The sequence below is a fragment of the Alligator sinensis genome, unplaced genomic scaffold, assembly GCF_000455745.1.
Source record: "Alligator sinensis unplaced genomic scaffold, ASM45574v1 scaffold990_1, whole genome shotgun sequence".
NCBI lineage: Eukaryota > Metazoa > Chordata > Crocodylia > Alligatoridae > Alligator > Alligator sinensis.
Window position 1 is genome coordinate 844898 of NW_005842506.1, and position 16337 is coordinate 861234.

The 16337-nt window shown below is 42.3% G+C and overlaps 1 protein-coding gene across 1 annotated transcript in view; it reads right to left on the minus strand.

Annotated features, from left to right (window-relative positions):
• TMEM130 (transmembrane protein 130) overlaps positions 1 to 14838 on the minus strand; it is a 17670-nt gene extending 2832 nt beyond the window's left edge. The window contains exons 1-6 of the mRNA XM_014523569.2: positions 14677 to 14838; positions 10938 to 11240; positions 8871 to 9042; positions 7527 to 7696; positions 5755 to 5839; positions 2091 to 2293 (exon numbers count right to left, since the gene is read on the minus strand). Coding sequence (XP_014379055.1) covers positions 2091 to 2293; positions 5755 to 5839; positions 7527 to 7696; positions 8871 to 9042; positions 10938 to 11240; positions 14677 to 14758 — 1015 coding nt within the window. The 5' untranslated portion in view covers positions 14759 to 14838. The remainder of the gene's footprint in view (positions 1 to 2090; positions 2294 to 5754; positions 5840 to 7526; positions 7697 to 8870; positions 9043 to 10937; positions 11241 to 14676) is intronic.
• Positions 14839 to 16337: the final 1499 nt, after the last annotated feature.

A 16337-nucleotide genomic window follows, 5' to 3' on the forward strand; every position in this document is an offset into this window, starting at 1 on the left:
GAAAGAGCATCATATAACAGGGCACAGATTCTTTTCAAAACACTTCGGTAGGTTTGTTTGGTGGTTTTTGTTTTGTTTTTAAGGATATTGTACTGATGTACTGGAGTAATTCTTATTCTCAGATCTTTTAAAATTTTCTTTTGCAATATACTTCTGTCACCCCACCTCCTCCTTACTACTGTGAGCACATTTTGTGACTTCTTTTCTGGGGTATAAGGGACCTTAAAACTTCCTTAAGCGGGAATTTCTAGGATTCCCCATATTGGATGTATTGTGAGCTGTCAGAGATCTGCCTATGTCACTCCAGCTTGGTCCCTTCAGCCTAGGGAGCTACTATAGGAATGTCAAGATGGAAAAAAGTGTCCCCCAGACTGGAGTAATGAAGGCAGCCTGGAATTTAACCTAAATTATTAATTACATCCACTCCTGGCTTGCCCCAAGAATGGGACACAGTATGCACAGAGGTGGAATAAAAGCCGTGCTCCGACATGTGCGAGAACTAAAGGCAGAGAAATCAAAGGAGAGTAGGGAATACACAGAAGAGTGATCAGAAAAATTAACATGAACAGGTCTGTCTAGTGTTCCTCCTCCTCCCTTCCCCAAACTTCAGGGGCCAAAGTTCAGATCCTAGTGGACTTTACATACTTCACAGGTGCCCAATAAACATCCTTAAGGGACTGCCTCACTTCTAACTGGCCACTGGCTACAAAGTCTTCAGTCTCTGCATCACAGGTACACATCCAGCCTATAGACTATACTTAAAGTTATTCCCATTGATGGCTAGTTGGTACCTTAGGTGAAAAGAGCTTCTAGTCTTGGTCTAGAGTTTGGTTCACGAGTCCTTACAAAACTACTACTATAACTGGCAATGTTTGTTGTCTCACAAGGGAGCTCAAGAACACAATGGGACTGGCACAGGAGGATGGTGAGGGTGGTACGGGAGGTTGGAAGTACCCAGTCCCTTGCCCTTGTAGGTCTGCGCAAAACCTAGAAATGTATCCTGGGTTCTCAAGGTGTTTTTGTGTGTAACCAGAGACTGACCAGGTTATTCATGAACTCCTTCTACGCTCTAGCCAGAATGGGCTGTGGTGCAAGCCAGTTCTTCAAAGGGCATTGAGACTGCAACCATTTCCTGGCCTGTAAAAGGTCTGGCCTAGATGGAGAATTTTTAGCTATTGCTCTAGTTGCTGGTTTTTCTAGCTATGCTCCCTCCTCTAGCCAGTACTGACCATTTGCTAAGCATGGGGCCCTGATGAGCCTCTGCAAATTGTTTGCAGTTCTGGATACCTTCGCAATAAAGGGATATAGCAGAGATCGTGGGGACACGGGAGGACAAACTGACCAAGAAAATAATCAGAAATTTGAAAAGACCTTATACAAAAAGAGAGAACCTGGAAAGGCATACTGTTTTGTTCAGGGCAGTGATGAATAAGAGGGGACATTTTAGACTTTAAGGGCAGCAAAACTGGTTTCACTCAATAGGTTTTTTAGTTTTAGAAAGAAGCAGCTTGGTTTTTCTAGGAAGCCCCTTGCCACAGGATTCTGTTGAGGCCAAGGCCTTGGTAAGATTCAGGAGGAGAACGGGACAACTCCAGGTTACATTAAATAAGAAATTTGAAAGCAGGGGAGGGTGTGGGCAATGTGTCAGTGATACTAGTGGAGGGCATAACTCTGAGTCACCCCCGCTGCTGCAGGGCTTTGGGTCCAGCCAGGCTGCAGCCCCACGCCCTGCTGTTGGTGGACAAATTGTACCACTACTACCACCGCCCCGCACACTCCTGCTGGGGGCTTGGCTCTGACCAGGCTGCAGCCCTGTGCCCCGCACCCCGCTGTCAGCTCAGAAATCTGTGGGGGCACATGCCCCTCCGACATCTTGCTAATAGGGGGTGAGGGGAGGGGGGCAGGGAAGAAAAAGCATGCTTCTGAACTTATCCCAACTTCCTGTTCACTAAACGTTGGGGGGGGTGGGGGGGGAACCTTTGTTTACAAGCTGTTCATCCATAAATGTCTGCTCTGTTTCTGCATTATTCTCTAAAGCATTTAGTACTGGCCACTGTCAGAGCCAGTACGGCAATTCTTATGCATCTCACCTGTTGGCCAGACTTTAATCTCGTGGTACGTCTGCAATGTGTTGACCCCATTCTCCACTCTCACGCTGAGACAGTATTGTCCAGCATCATTAAAGGTATGGCTCAAATTATAGTATGAGCCATTAATCACCACCAGGTGGCATTTTTCTCCTTCCAGTGGAATACATTCAGACTTTATTAGCCAACATAAAGTGAGCGGTGGGCTAAAAGGACAAGAAACAGAATCAGCAGAGGCTGTGCAAAAATTACTTGAAGTAGGAGTGCATGAATCATAGGACTGAAATGGTACCATAATGTTGATAATATTTAGGGTTCATGTAAATAGAAATGCAGAACCAAAACAACATAATAAATATGCACATTTATCAATGAATACTTCTGTATAGCACAGTTATAAGTCTTTTAAATAGGCCTCAGAACCAAATCTCTGAAAGGACAGTGAGCAGGCAGTTTTGTATAAAAAATGTCAGCAATAGCTTCCAATTGTCTGCAAAGGAACTGCAGCGCACACACATGATCAGGTCATAATTCAGTGCTTACATTTAGAAAATGGAAAGCCCACAAGATGTTGGAACAGCTTCTCAGCTTGTGTTATTTAGTGTAGTTCCCTTGACTTCAGTGGAAGTCTCTCCCATTTACATGAACTGGAAACCCAGATTTGTGTGGTAGTATGAATTATTGTTAAACCCAAATAATGCCAGTGTGCTTGAAAGCATCATTACCAGCATAGCAGCTGCTGGAAATTATTTTGTGGAACCGACCGTCTAAATCCCATGATATTTTGATGTTTTGGAACAAATTACCAGTAATAAGCATTTGGATTAAACTATGCAAAACTTCCAAAATGCACAAATGTTCTCAAGAACACATGGCAGATATTTGAAAACTATGCCCAACATGACTGCATGGATCGTAGATACCATACTAAGCAATGCTTTTGTTTCTGTAAATATTTTTAACCATGATTTGAGAATCATCTAGCTCTGTTTACCATACTGTCCTTCAGGGGAGAAAGAATAGATCCCCACAAGTGCTTTAGGAACCACTGACATGAAAGGCACTGGAAAGGTAAGATATTTTTGTAAAACAGGTATAAAAACATCTCGAGTCTGTCTAAGACAAACTGGCAGTGCACTTCTCTTTCAGGGGGTCAGGCAGGCCTCCAAGGTCTGTAGTCAAGCAGAAGGCAGGGAAAACACAGCTAACAACCTCTTTTAGACATTAAAAAAATGCTGACTTTTCATGTTTCTTGAACAACGGCTGAGGTCAGTGTCTGTGGGCAAGTATACTTAGAGCTGCCTTGCAGAATAAGTGCTTCTAGTGCCTGAACTAGTTCAGTCTAATCTCAGTACATGGGGCTTTACCCAGACTAATTTACTCTACTGAGAAGATAATTATTGCTGCTAATAGGGGGCTAGACTGTTTTTGGTACCTAAGCAAGCTTTAGATGAGCTAGCTGAGGTACCTTGCTGCATTGTAGTACATAATGCATACCTACCTTATGCTTTTATGATATACACATGAAAGTCATGTGTGTTGTCTGCTTATAATAAAAAAAAAAAAAAGCATGAGAGCAATAGAAGATCACCTAATACTGTTCTTTGAACTAAAGGCTGGAGAAAGGTAAATAAAATACAAAAATCACAGCAGTACCCTAAAGCAATAAAGTAACTTTTATTGGTTAGAAGCCAGTAGCCCAACCTCCTCCACTCTTAGGCACATACCTTTTTATTGGGTTTTATTTATGTGCCTTATTTACACTCGAGACCTTTGTTCACCAAGGCTCATCTTAACTTTGACTATCACAATAAACAAACCCCATCTTAATCTTTTTCATTAGCATCTCATTTCCCTAAATCTCTAGGAACTTCCCTACTAAATGGCACATGTGTTGGCTCATTTTATGTCCCGCTTTTAGACCTAGCAATCCTGTCCCTCAAATCAAATTTTAATCTGACCAGTTCATTTGTAATTCAGTGTTTCTTTGCATTGGCAGCATGATCATCAGTGTCATTCATGCCACTAGAGTTGGGGGTCTGATCATGTTGTTCATTCTAAAACTGTGTTTTCAGTAATCATGCAACTAATATCGTTTTGCACATGAACTGTTCTGCGAGCAATGGGAGATTGTTATGCGATGGCAAATTACCTGCCAAGTGTCTGGGGTCTCAAAGTCTGGGCACCTGCATAAATCCTGCATCTCTCTCCAACATTACTGCTCCTTTATTTACATTAGTGTCAGCCCAGTCAGCTCTCATGGACCAACTTATGAAGCTTCCCTCATTGGGAGGCTGACTCTAGTACCATATATTTTAAAGGTAATTTATAGACAATGTGTCTCTTACAACGAAGAATCCTGGCGAGTGCTTCCGTTAGACAGTTGGCAACTATTCCCACCTGAGAAGCTCTCTCATCCAGAGGATTTCAGCTAGAGACACTTAAGGACAGCACTGTACCTAGACTCCTGGCAGCCCCAGGAGAACTTTTACTATTGGGCCCCCTTCGCCAGAGATGATGAAGATATTATCATTAATAATAATAATACAACCACTTTTGCATCCCCTTTTTGCCCGGCCCTGGACAGCCACCCGGTTTGCTCATGCCCGTGTCTGGCCCTGCTTATTGAAAGCTAAAATTGTGCTTCTCCTTGTCCCTCTGACCTGAAGCCATCAGTCCTTCAGAAAGAGCTCTTAGACCGGGGCAGGCAATTATTTTGGGTGGAGGGCCACTTACTGAGTTTTGGCAAGCCATCGAGGGCCGCATGATAGGCAACCAGGGGCAGATAAGTATTAATTTTCTAAATTTGGGGGTGGTGGGGGGGTGGGGGTGGGGTGTCTCGCACGCCAGATGGAATGGCCTGGCAGGCCACATCTTGCCCACCCCCATCTTAGACCAACTACAATACTGTAATCATTTCCTTCTCCCCTCACTCCTACTGGTAGCTCTGCTTGGCCAACTTCTTTAGCAGGAAGTCCATATTTTATTTCCTCTCCTGATTGGTCTACTACCAGCCAGACTGTCCTTGCCTTTGCCTGCTTTGTCTTCTGCCTGCCATTACCTTGCTGGAACACCATCCCAAATTTTTTGTTCTCTTATTTTGTTGCATGTCATGGTTTGCCTGTTAGTTAACATGGCCCTGCATGCAGGTTTCTTCAGTGATGGGAATGAGTCACGAATAAGAATCTGAAGTCCAGTAAAAAGGTCCTTTTTATTCTCTTTTCAAGAAAACCCCATGTTCCCACTGTATTTAAGCCACTTGGTCCTCTGAAGAGAAATGCAATGTATTTGTTTTCTCTCCTCTCTTATCTTATTGAAATATGAGGCTTTTTAAAATCAAGGGGCAGCATGTGCCATAATGTGTATTTGTATAAAGAAGTCTTTCTAATGAACAGTTCCACAGCTTGTATAGAAATCAATAAAACAAGCTGCAATGCTCTGAAGCAGGGGGTCCCAAACTGTGGTATGTATACCCCTGGGGGTATGCAGAAGAAATTGTGGAATGGCAGATTTAATTTTCATTATAATTATCATTTAAGGGGTTAAAATATTGACTTGCTGGAAAGGGTAAAGTAGGCAGCTGGTAAATCTGGAACAGGGTATGCAGTAAGAAAAAGTTTGAGAACCTCTTTTTTATAGCATGGGATATTTTATGTTTATTACTTACCTGCCATTGATCTGTAGAGATAAACTTAGGTTTTCCATTACATGAGTCTCTCTGGAACCTATGACATGGATACTTTTAACAGCATCTGTGGGGGGGGAAAATGTAGTGTGAATATCAAACTTTAAATTCAAAAATATTTTTTTGCATAACAAGCATTCATTTTTCACTGGAAAACACTTTCTGTGCTGGGCAATTTCAGTCGCAACAATTTGAAAAAAAGTATTAACGGACTACTTGCAGATAACCCACTTATTTTTGCAAAGTTACAACTGGATACTTTATTTTTGTTGCATGTTGTTGCCATGTAATTGCTTGTTAACCCAGAGGTCACAGCAATAAACACATAAAATGGCATGAATCTATGATTGTCCATGTAAATTAAAAAGGAGCTTGTGAAAGATGTATATAATCTCTCTTTTTTTTAAATATATATATATATATATATATATATATATAGCTAGAATCCTGATAGATGTTTTATTTAAAAAATTAAAAACATATTTAATTGAAGATTTGTTTACCAAAAAGCAACATTAAATAAACCATAATAATTTAAAAAACACTGGTAAATTGTGATAAAAATTTAGGTTAAAAATCTAGTGAATATTTTCATGAAAAAAAGTATATGAAATTTTTGGTCAGCTTTTCAGTTTTGAAACAAGGCAATTTCATAAATACATACATCCGCAGTTTAGAAATGTTGACTAGATTGATTATTATAACATAATATGGAGAGCTATCATTCAGCTTTTTGTCAAATCTATGGTTGATTAATCATGCTAAAGGCAATAGGCAGATGAACAGCTTACCACAGGGTAAAAAGGAAAGGGGATTTACTGCATGCCAATAATAAGATAGCACCTGCATGCACACACCTACTACCTAGGCTAGGACTGGATATCCTATTTGTAGTGGGACAAACTGCTTGATCCCAGGGCAGAGTAATTCCCATTCAGATGTCCCTCAAAGTCCCCCCCCAAAAGTTAGCTGCCATATAAAAACGTGGTAACAGTTTGTCCCAGGACATTGCAAGGGACATCTGAATGCCTGTCCCTAGCAGTATGGCAGGGTATGGGACCCAGGCATCCTACAAGCCACTGCTTCCACTCCAATTCTGGCTTTCTGGCAGAAGTGCATCCTGGGAATTCCCTTGCAGGAGATTCTAGGGCACGTGTTTTACATTGTAGAGCAAGGCAACTTTGCAGTTCCCCACTCCACACTTGCAATTGTGCACCTCAGGCTGGGGCCAGGCAACCAGGGCTGCTGTCCTATAGAATCGAGTTTCTGAAGCTCTGGGGCATATCTACATGTGTGCCCCACTGTGCAGTTACTGCAGTCCCGGCGGCGCACAGCTCCTTTCCGACCCACTGTGCAGTAGCGGCGGCGTCATGGTTTCTGACCCTAATGCACAGTAGTGATGAGCTATGGCAATGTAGTGACTCATATAGATGCCCCTTGGGAGCAGCAGGGCCTTGATCCTGCAGGATAATGGCCTTGAGCAACATCTGTACCTGCCAATCTCATCCCAACACAGCTGATCCTGTGATAAAAAACATGTTTCTTCAGATACTGTGGTCTAGCTTTCATTTGCCATGTGGTAGAAGTATGCACATGGGTAGTGACCACAGAGCAGGTAAAATATGGTAAATTCTTAAACTTTTTTATCCTGCTAAGTTGTCTGCTCATAACCTAATTTAAAATGTGCAATCATAGTAGTAAAGTATAACTTGTGGAATTATGCAGTAAAATTGTGTAAAACTTCTAAAACTTACCTAGCAACTCCAATGCAGTTGTAAAATCTCCGGTTTTCTGTACCATTTTTCTTTCATTTGTTGAGCTCCCAATTTCCTCCCATTCAGCAACAACTTTGAGATGGACAGTGCGATTCCCAACAGTAGAATAATTATAGTAGACAAAGGATTCTTTGGTTACCTGCTGTGCCCTGTGTGTAGCATGAAGAGATTTAGAATGAGCAGCTTCTCACAAATGGCTTGCGTGAGGCATTTTAGATTAGAATGATGCAGTCCTTTTCTCATTCTAAAAGTGTCTTCAATTTAAGTTGTTACAGCAGATATGACAGAGTCAAACTAAGGAGCTGATTCTGCTTTGTTAAACCAATGTAAGTGAAGACCAACTCCACGAAAGTTCATGTAGTCATTAATATAAAAAGGTAGTAAAAATTAAAATCAGGGTTAGATGTACAGTACAAAGTAGGTTTTATTTAGCTCTTTTTTAAAAATCAAGGAAAACAAGGACATAATCACTACTAAAAGTATTCATGGAACTGAATTAGAAAGTGCTGGTATGAGTCCAATACTGCTTTTTATTTTGGCCATTACATCAGCTATGCCAGAATTTAACTAAGATGTTCAGTAAATGACTATGATAGTATATACAGAAATCCAGTCTGAAGCTAAACACACACCTCAACTGAGGTGCTCATCATGAAGCACAAAAAATATTGCCTGGCTTTCCTCCCTATCAAAGGTATTTATGGATAGCCAGTCATTGTAATCTATACTTGGGAAAGTTCAATACTCATCTATACTGGTATTTCAAAGTCTGGCTTGATGTTAGTCCTAGAGAAATTACACCTTTAAACTGGTGAGAGCTCCTAGATACTCTCCATCTCTCAGAAAATAAGAACCCTTGAGAGGGTTCAGAGAAGGGCTACTCATATGGTTGAGGGCCTGCAGACCCTATGAAGACAGACTGAGGGACCTGAATCTCTTCAGTCTACAAACTCACTGGGGAGGTCAGCAGGGAATAGGAGACTGTTTACCAGGGTGCCCCTCGGGGTTACCAGAAATAATAGCCACAAACTGAAGGAGAATAGATGGAGATTTGACATAAGGAAGAAATTCTTTACAGTAAGGGTTGCCAAAATATGGAATGGGCTTCCAAGGGAGGTGGTGCTTTCCCCTACCTTGGAGGTGCTCAAGAAGAGATTAGACAGGCATCTGGCTAGGGTCACTTAACCCCAGCGCTCTTTCCTGCCTGGAGCATGGGGTTGGACCCCATGATCTACCAGGTCCCTTCTGACCCTAGAAATCTATATAGACACACAGTATGAGAAGCATTTTAAATGTTTGGAAAAAATAAATAGCTGGACATACCCATCTCCAAAATCCCAGTAGTAGATGAATGAAGCCAACTTGAAATAATTACTTGGATCATGAAGAAAGAAAGAAATCAGGGTCAGAGTGTCTGTAGCAGAACTAGGACCTTGTTTCACAAATGTACTGTTGTCTTCTATTTGTGCAATGGTGAGGTTCCCTACTATGAACTCTGCAAGAGAAAGGTAACAAATGAATCACAATATACTTCACTTCCATAGCATACTTTGTTTCAAATTAAATGTTTAAATCTCTCAGCATGCATTTCAGGATCTTTATATCCATTCCTCATAAGGGTTGAACAGAGGTAGAAAGATTTAATGATTTACTCTCACAAACACTAAGTCCTTGGCAGAGACAGCAGTAAAATTCCAGGTGAAGTTTCAGCCCCATGAAGTCACTCGGTCCTTTGCCTCAGACTTCTGTGGGAAAATCCTGGTATCACTGGAGATCTGACTGCCAGGGCAGATCCACTCTTTCGCCAATGCTCCTGGGGATACTTGTTCTTAAGCAGGCCTTGCCCACCCACTCCTACCTGTACATAAGGCATTGAAGCTATGCTACTGAAGCATGCCAGAGACAGAGGTTGGTGGCAGCAGGTGGTCCTGGCATGGCTTTGCCACCTCCTTTCCAGGTTAGACTCAAAGTGAAGCAGGTGGACAGGGTGAGAGAAGAGCATTTCCTGGGAGTGCTAGGGACATAAGTGTAAACATCCCCCCCCCCAGTCTCTTCATCCCCATTCCTCCTTAAGCAAAAATATAGGAAAACAAAAAAGAATTAAATTTCTGTAAATAAGTGACAGGCTATACAGAAGCCAGGGGTAAGCATGATACTTTAAACTGACTTTATTCTGTGAAGTGAATCTATAAAGAAGGCATGGTAAGAAAGAGGGGGGGGGGTTCAGAACTTCAGTGATTACAGGTTGATCTTCGCTTGGTTTTTAGATAAATAGATGTTTTGATGACTTGCACCGTGAATGGGATATCAAAGTTGATCCAGGTTATTTCTGGAGTTTGCCTCAAGGAAGTGATCAGAACCTAGATGCTTACCTCATTATAAATACCTAGACAGATGGGTTTGATCGTCTGCAAACTGGATCTGCTACCTTGTTTAATCGTTAATTAGTTGGCCATTCTACAAACAAAACTAGACATATGCTTGCTCTTGCAGAATGGGGCAGTCTAGGAAGTAAGGAACCTTAACTTTCATATTTTAACATTTCTGTCCCTTTTCCTTGTGAAGGTCAACTAGAAGTAGGTAAATGTAAGCCTATAGGCAGTGCTTCTGCTGCAAGAATATGGAGAGGACTGAAAGATCCTGTGCATACTTAAATGGGTGTAAAGGGCATCATTTATATTTGGGGTCTCTCAGGGACAACCTGACTAGCCTTTCAAAAAAAAACTTTACAGGTCTATTCTCTGGCTAATGCTGTAATCCTGATAGGAACCAGTTCTAGTTAAGGGTGGCAAGATGGAGAGAATTGTTTTGCATGCTCACTTGATTATGCTGAGGCTGAACCTGTCACTTACATAGGTAGTTATGACTATCTACAGATATTCAATGAAAAAATAATGCAATAGAAAATATAGTAATGCTGTCTTGTAATAATATAAAGGCATCAACTAGTCCAGTCCGGTCTTCTGCCCAGTTTAGATGTGACTGATTTTAAAAAAGAAAAAGAAAAAAGGGAAACTTGCCTAGTTGAACAGAAACAGGCTAAAAATGCTGGGCTAGTGGGCTGCAATTAATTGTATCTACAGAAATTTGGATCCAACAGAACCACATTGGCTCCAGTCATCCCACTTGGTTTTTAATGTGGTTTCCCACAAGCCGTAGGGAGAGGGTTTTTTTGGCAAGTTTAGACAATAGCATGGTCTGATTATCTCACTTTATGACAGATTTTTTTGGGCCAACACCAGTCAAAGAAATGTCGTTTTGTTAGTGGAAGCCCATATATAAATCATGGCTGTAGCTAGCCCAGTTCTGATCTCAAAGTCCTATTTTAGAAGAAGGTCTATTATAGCTTGGCAGCTTGAAAACTTAAGAGCAGTTCTAAAGATGTTTTACCTGTAACCTGAAGCATTGTGACATTTCCTGCAATGGGCCAACATAACCAACAGTCTGTATGTGTTACCCAGACAGAAATGGGGAAGTCACCAGGAAATTCCCCAGTCACAACAATCATGGAATTAAACTGCTGTTCTGATTTCTTAGTCAAAGTCAGAGGGGCATAAATCCAGTTGAAACAATATGAGTTTGGGTCTTGAATGAGCACATCATCATCATTCTTCATAATCAAGCTGGCACTAATAGTTGCTTGAGCTCCTGTTGTGATGGGACCATTGTTGGCGATTTCCAACTCATACTGCACTGCAAAAATCAGAAAACAAAACTTTTGGTATTTAAACAGATAGTTATTTTCATATCATCATTAGGAAAATATGTATTAAGAATGTGCTGTAATTTAATAGCCAGTGACACTAGCCATAGCCAAATCCCTGAATGGACAACTGCACCTTTGGTTGTTTTACAACTGTTAGAATTAAAAACCAACCAACCAACAGCATGGGAAGAAATAAAATAATAAACCCACCACATTTTCATAGAAATTGGTCTAAGAACTGTTAAAAATACAAATGAGTCCAACCTAGAAGATCAGACTATCCCAAGAACTTTTAAATCTAGATTGGGATGCTTCAGCTAAATTCAGTTTTGCTAATGACTCAAATAAAAACAGCAGATTTAAGCCCCTGGCCAAAGGGAAAAGTTTAGCTATGTGCTCAGATCTCATCTTGGTTGCTCTGGTCATCTCTAATTAAAAATACCCCTCCCCCCCCCCAAATCCCCTCAGCCCTCCAAACTCTACTCTTCCCACCCTAAGAAGTGTTTATGCAAACAAAGGACAAAATTAAATGGTGACGTAACAAAGCCTTCTAGACTGTTGTTTGACTTTTGAAATATTACGTGCTAACACTAATCCTCTTAGATAAGTCTCTCCCAAGATGTGGTAACTCCTTCTACTTTAGGTTTTCTTTTTTCCCCTCTTCTCTTACCATGAGCCAGATGAAACTGAACTTATTTTTCACACTAAACTGAAAAAGAATGGCACTGTAAAGTGGGGAAAGAGAAGTTAATATAGTAAAGACAATTCGGTGCAGAGGAAGAGGCAAATTTCAGACCAGATATATCAGGTGCACTTTGAGTAGTCTATAATTTTAAAACAGAGCGCCCAATTCAGTGCTGATGGTAATGGATATTTGAAGATCCAAGTAGGTGTCTGTTGGGATTTTGAAAAGCACCCAGGTACTGGCTCCCATTGAAACTATTATTAGTTAAATGCCTAGACAGTTCTGAAAATTATATTAGGTACCTAAATATCTTTAGAAGTCTGGCCAGTGCTTCTTGCACCATTGTCAATTTTGGTACATTGTGATAGGATGTTTTGGGCTTAGGCTTGAGAAGGCATTACTGGGGCTTGTATTAATACTTTAAGCTAACAAAAAGCAGCATCTCGTTGTGGCTTTTTTAAAACAAGACCTGAAATTCAATAGTATACACTACTGTCATTGCACCACACTCAGGGAATCCCTTTCCATTACCACATTACCCCTGCTACTGCGGGGCAGGCTTTTATAGCTACACTTCTATTCCCTCCCATCTGACATGGCTTCTTTTCTCATTTTGTTTAAAACGGCCCCAAGCTCAAAGTGGGGGAGAGGAACTGGAGATATAGCAGAGACTGTGCCAACTACAGCCTTTCTTTAACAAATGTCTTTGAGCAGAGATGAGTTCAATCAAAACCTGTCATAGGTTTTCATTCCAATCAAAGCATGTTTTTCCTTTGTCTTTATTAGCTACGAGGCCTGAGTATGAGCCTTTTTGGCTCTCTTGTTCTCTTCTAGTTTGGGAAAGAACCAAGGGCCTAATTTAAATTAGAATTGCTAAGCTGCATGCATTATCTGCTTTAGGGAAGGATAACCTTCCCCTAAATAAACCGTACTAACAAACCTTAGTTCCAGGGTTGATGTAGAGAACAATGAGAGGGTGCAACACTTGTAAGATTGAGGCTTTTTCTATTTGCATTACTACTCTCAATTGCTTACTCCTGTGTGTCCTGTCAGATTTACACAAGCTAGTTCCTCAAACCCTTAGAGACTTGTTAGTCACTGCAGTGAGAAGGAAGAGACCTGTGTTTTATTAAAATAATAATAAACCTAATTGTATAATATGTAAGTAGCATTCTTTTACAGCTAATGGAGCTGATGTGGAATGAGGTTAAATGGCTTCTACATGGTAACATGGCCCAACAGCAGGGCAGAGTTGTGAACAGGGTCTAGGTCTGATATACAGCTGATTCCATTTGCAGGTTGGTCTAGGTAGCATCCTCTCATACGTACTGGTACAGTAAGGATAGAGGGTGCCCCTTGTAGAAAGCATTGCTGCTGTGAGGGTGGATGGGGGCATACATTTCTAAAGTGGTTTCCTCCTTTTCTCTGCCATTGAGAGGAGTATAAGGAGGTCATATTTCCTTCCCCTCCTCACATGAAGCCAGTTATGAACTTATCAGGTAGGAAGGGACATGGGGTTCCCAGTCTCAACCTTTTTTCACCTGCCAGGCTCAGTAGGGAGAGAATCCACCCCTGCTAATAACTCCTCTAACTTCATTCCCCGAAGCCCAAGTGCCAAGTAAAGCTGGCAGGGTTGGATGGAGCCCTGCTCTGCCAAACTGCAACAGAAATACCAAGAACACCAACAAAATACTTCTCGTGCTCTCCATTTTATTTGAGAATGCAAGGAGCAACTCTTGGTTTGCAGATACTGAGATAATACACTGATGAGGCTGATCTTAAAAACTTAGCTGGTGTTAATCCTCAGACACAGTTCCCTGTTCATGTGACTTGAAGAAAAAAGAAAAAAAAAATGGAAGTGAAAACCAGTGAAAGAGCCTTATGCTTATCTAGTACTTTTTGGTGGAGGTTTTCAAAGTGCTTCAAAGCTGGGGGACATAGTGAAGTCTGATAAATGACTTGGAAGGAGATTAAGTGACTAGCACAAAGTCACCCTGTGAGTCAGCAGCAGAGGGTGGTATTGAATGCAACTCTCCTGACTCCTCTTTGCCTTCTACCCCTTGCAGGATGACGTGCACCAGCATTAAAAAGGAGCAGAAAGATGCAGACTTCTTGAGTGCCTTGTAACCCCTGGGTGTAGGAGCTGGCAGGGAGAAGAGGTACTTCCCAGTTGGGAAGCAACATTGACAGTGACCCTCACCTTGAGCAAGCAAGCGCCACCCCCCGTGAATGTAGGGCAAGGAAAGCTGTCTTGTGTTCATGAGAGAACTAGCTCATTGCCAGCTCCCCCCAGGAAGGTGTCGCCTTAGGCAGGCAGATCCCTTCCCATCTGCTCCCTCCTGCAGAAGCAGGCTGAAAACAAGTCATCCAGCTGAGGAAAACAAAGAGGCATCCTTATAATTAACCACTGTCTACTCCAGGCAGCTGAGCTACATCCCAGTCCAATTTTAGACTGGCACTGTAGAAATTAGCAATGAAGAAAAAAAAAAAAAAAAGAAACCCACTCTTAGCTCATCTAATCCATTCCCCTGCAACTACAAGGACTGTCTCCATATATAGGTTATGACAGTGCAAACCCAGCTTGATCATTTTGTTCCCCAGCAAGCCAGAGAAATGCTTGGTCATTTCTTGGCTTACCTGGGAATAAAGCCTGGTGCATTTTTAGCAGGGGTGAACTGCTTTTTCAGGGCTGCCTTCTAATAACCCCCTACATGGAGAGGGGAGCAGATCTACCTTACCTGCTGCTGACCTGAAATGGGAAAGCACCAGCACCACGCAAACCACCTGGAGGATGCTCGGGGGGAGAAAAGCCTGGGCCATCTGTAGCCAGTACCCGGGGGAGCTGCCGCTGCCTGCTCAGCTCCGGGAGCCAGACCTCATCTTCTACCTGGGCTCGCTCTGCTTTTACAGCCAGGAGCTGGGCGGCAGCGGCAGCTCCCCCACAGGCTCTTCGTGGGCATTGCATCGCCCTTTTTTTTAATATCTCCATCCACGACAAACTAGATCAGCAGTTCCCAATCTGTGGTATGGGCACCACCAGTGGTACACGTCAGCAGATTGATTATAAGTACTTTATATGACACACATTTGCTGGTGGTACCGAAGGTTGAACTGAAAAATTTGCTGGTGGTACTTATGTATCGGTTTAAATTGGCGGTGTGCAATCTGTCAGAGTTTGGGAACCACTGAAATAGATGATTATATTCTCCTAAAAGTGTGTGTGTGTGGGGAAATACCTCTTAGCTCTTTGCAAAATAGATGGTTTTGATTTTAAGAACACAACGAATGACATAATCCCAAGAAGCAGAATTGAAGACCTTGCTCGTACAAGCACTGGATGCTTTAATGGGTAAATAAATGGGTTCTGTGTGGGACTGTTTACAGGCATGCTTGGACATATGTCTTTGTAGGACAGGGAGTTTTTGGTCTCTGGGCTTTGATACGAACTGCATCCCACCCGGTTTTTAGAAGAAGGGAAGCTGGGGACATTGCCTTACTGGTGAATTAAAACATTTTATTGTGAAGTGGCACAGAACAAGGTGCTTGACTTACAGCGTTTCGAGTTACGTTTCGCACTTACAACATGTATAAATTGTCACCCTGTTTCAACTTTCTGATGTCAGTTTCAATTTTACAACGCTTGACGCCAGGCCAGCGAACAAGTTCTCTGCGTCGCCATCTCCCTGGAGATCATCTGTCCAAACTTCCTTGGACACTTTCTTTAAGAAAGACGAGGCCCCAGAAACACCTGCAGCCAGGACTCCTGAGAAGACTCCAGCCAAACATCCAGCAGTCACCTCAAAGAAGTCCTATCAAATCAATATGATTGCTATTTACAATATAAATACATTGATGTAGCTATAGGACTCATCTGTAATTGACTGAGCGCAACATTCTGGGGTATCTTTGGTGAAAACAGGGTATCAGGCCTTTGTTCAGGAACCAATGCCCCATTTACAACATTGTTTCCTATGGGAAAATCAGTTCCGAGTTACAACGATGCAATTTAAGATGCGGTTTTCAGGAACCGATTGTGCGGTAAATCCGATGGAAAACCCCTCTGGGCAACCAGTTCATAGTGTGGGGGGAGGTTCTCGGCTCCCGCCAGGGTGCACACGACCTTGAACTACTGACTCCTCTGTGAAGCGCTATGAACCAGGGTCCGCGTCTGCCCAGGACGGACGGCTCGTACACCACGTCCATGTCACTCCACGAGGGCTTTGGCCCTCTCTTCTCCAGCGCCCGAGGAGGGAGGGGGGCTCGTGCCCCACAAAGCTTACAATTAAAGACTTGTTTTTTTGGTTGCAAAAATCCCCTCGGTCTCATGCAAGATCTCCTGTCTCCCACCAATGCTGGTGGCCGGGCGCTCCGCACCACTGCGGCTGCCACCGCGCTGCGA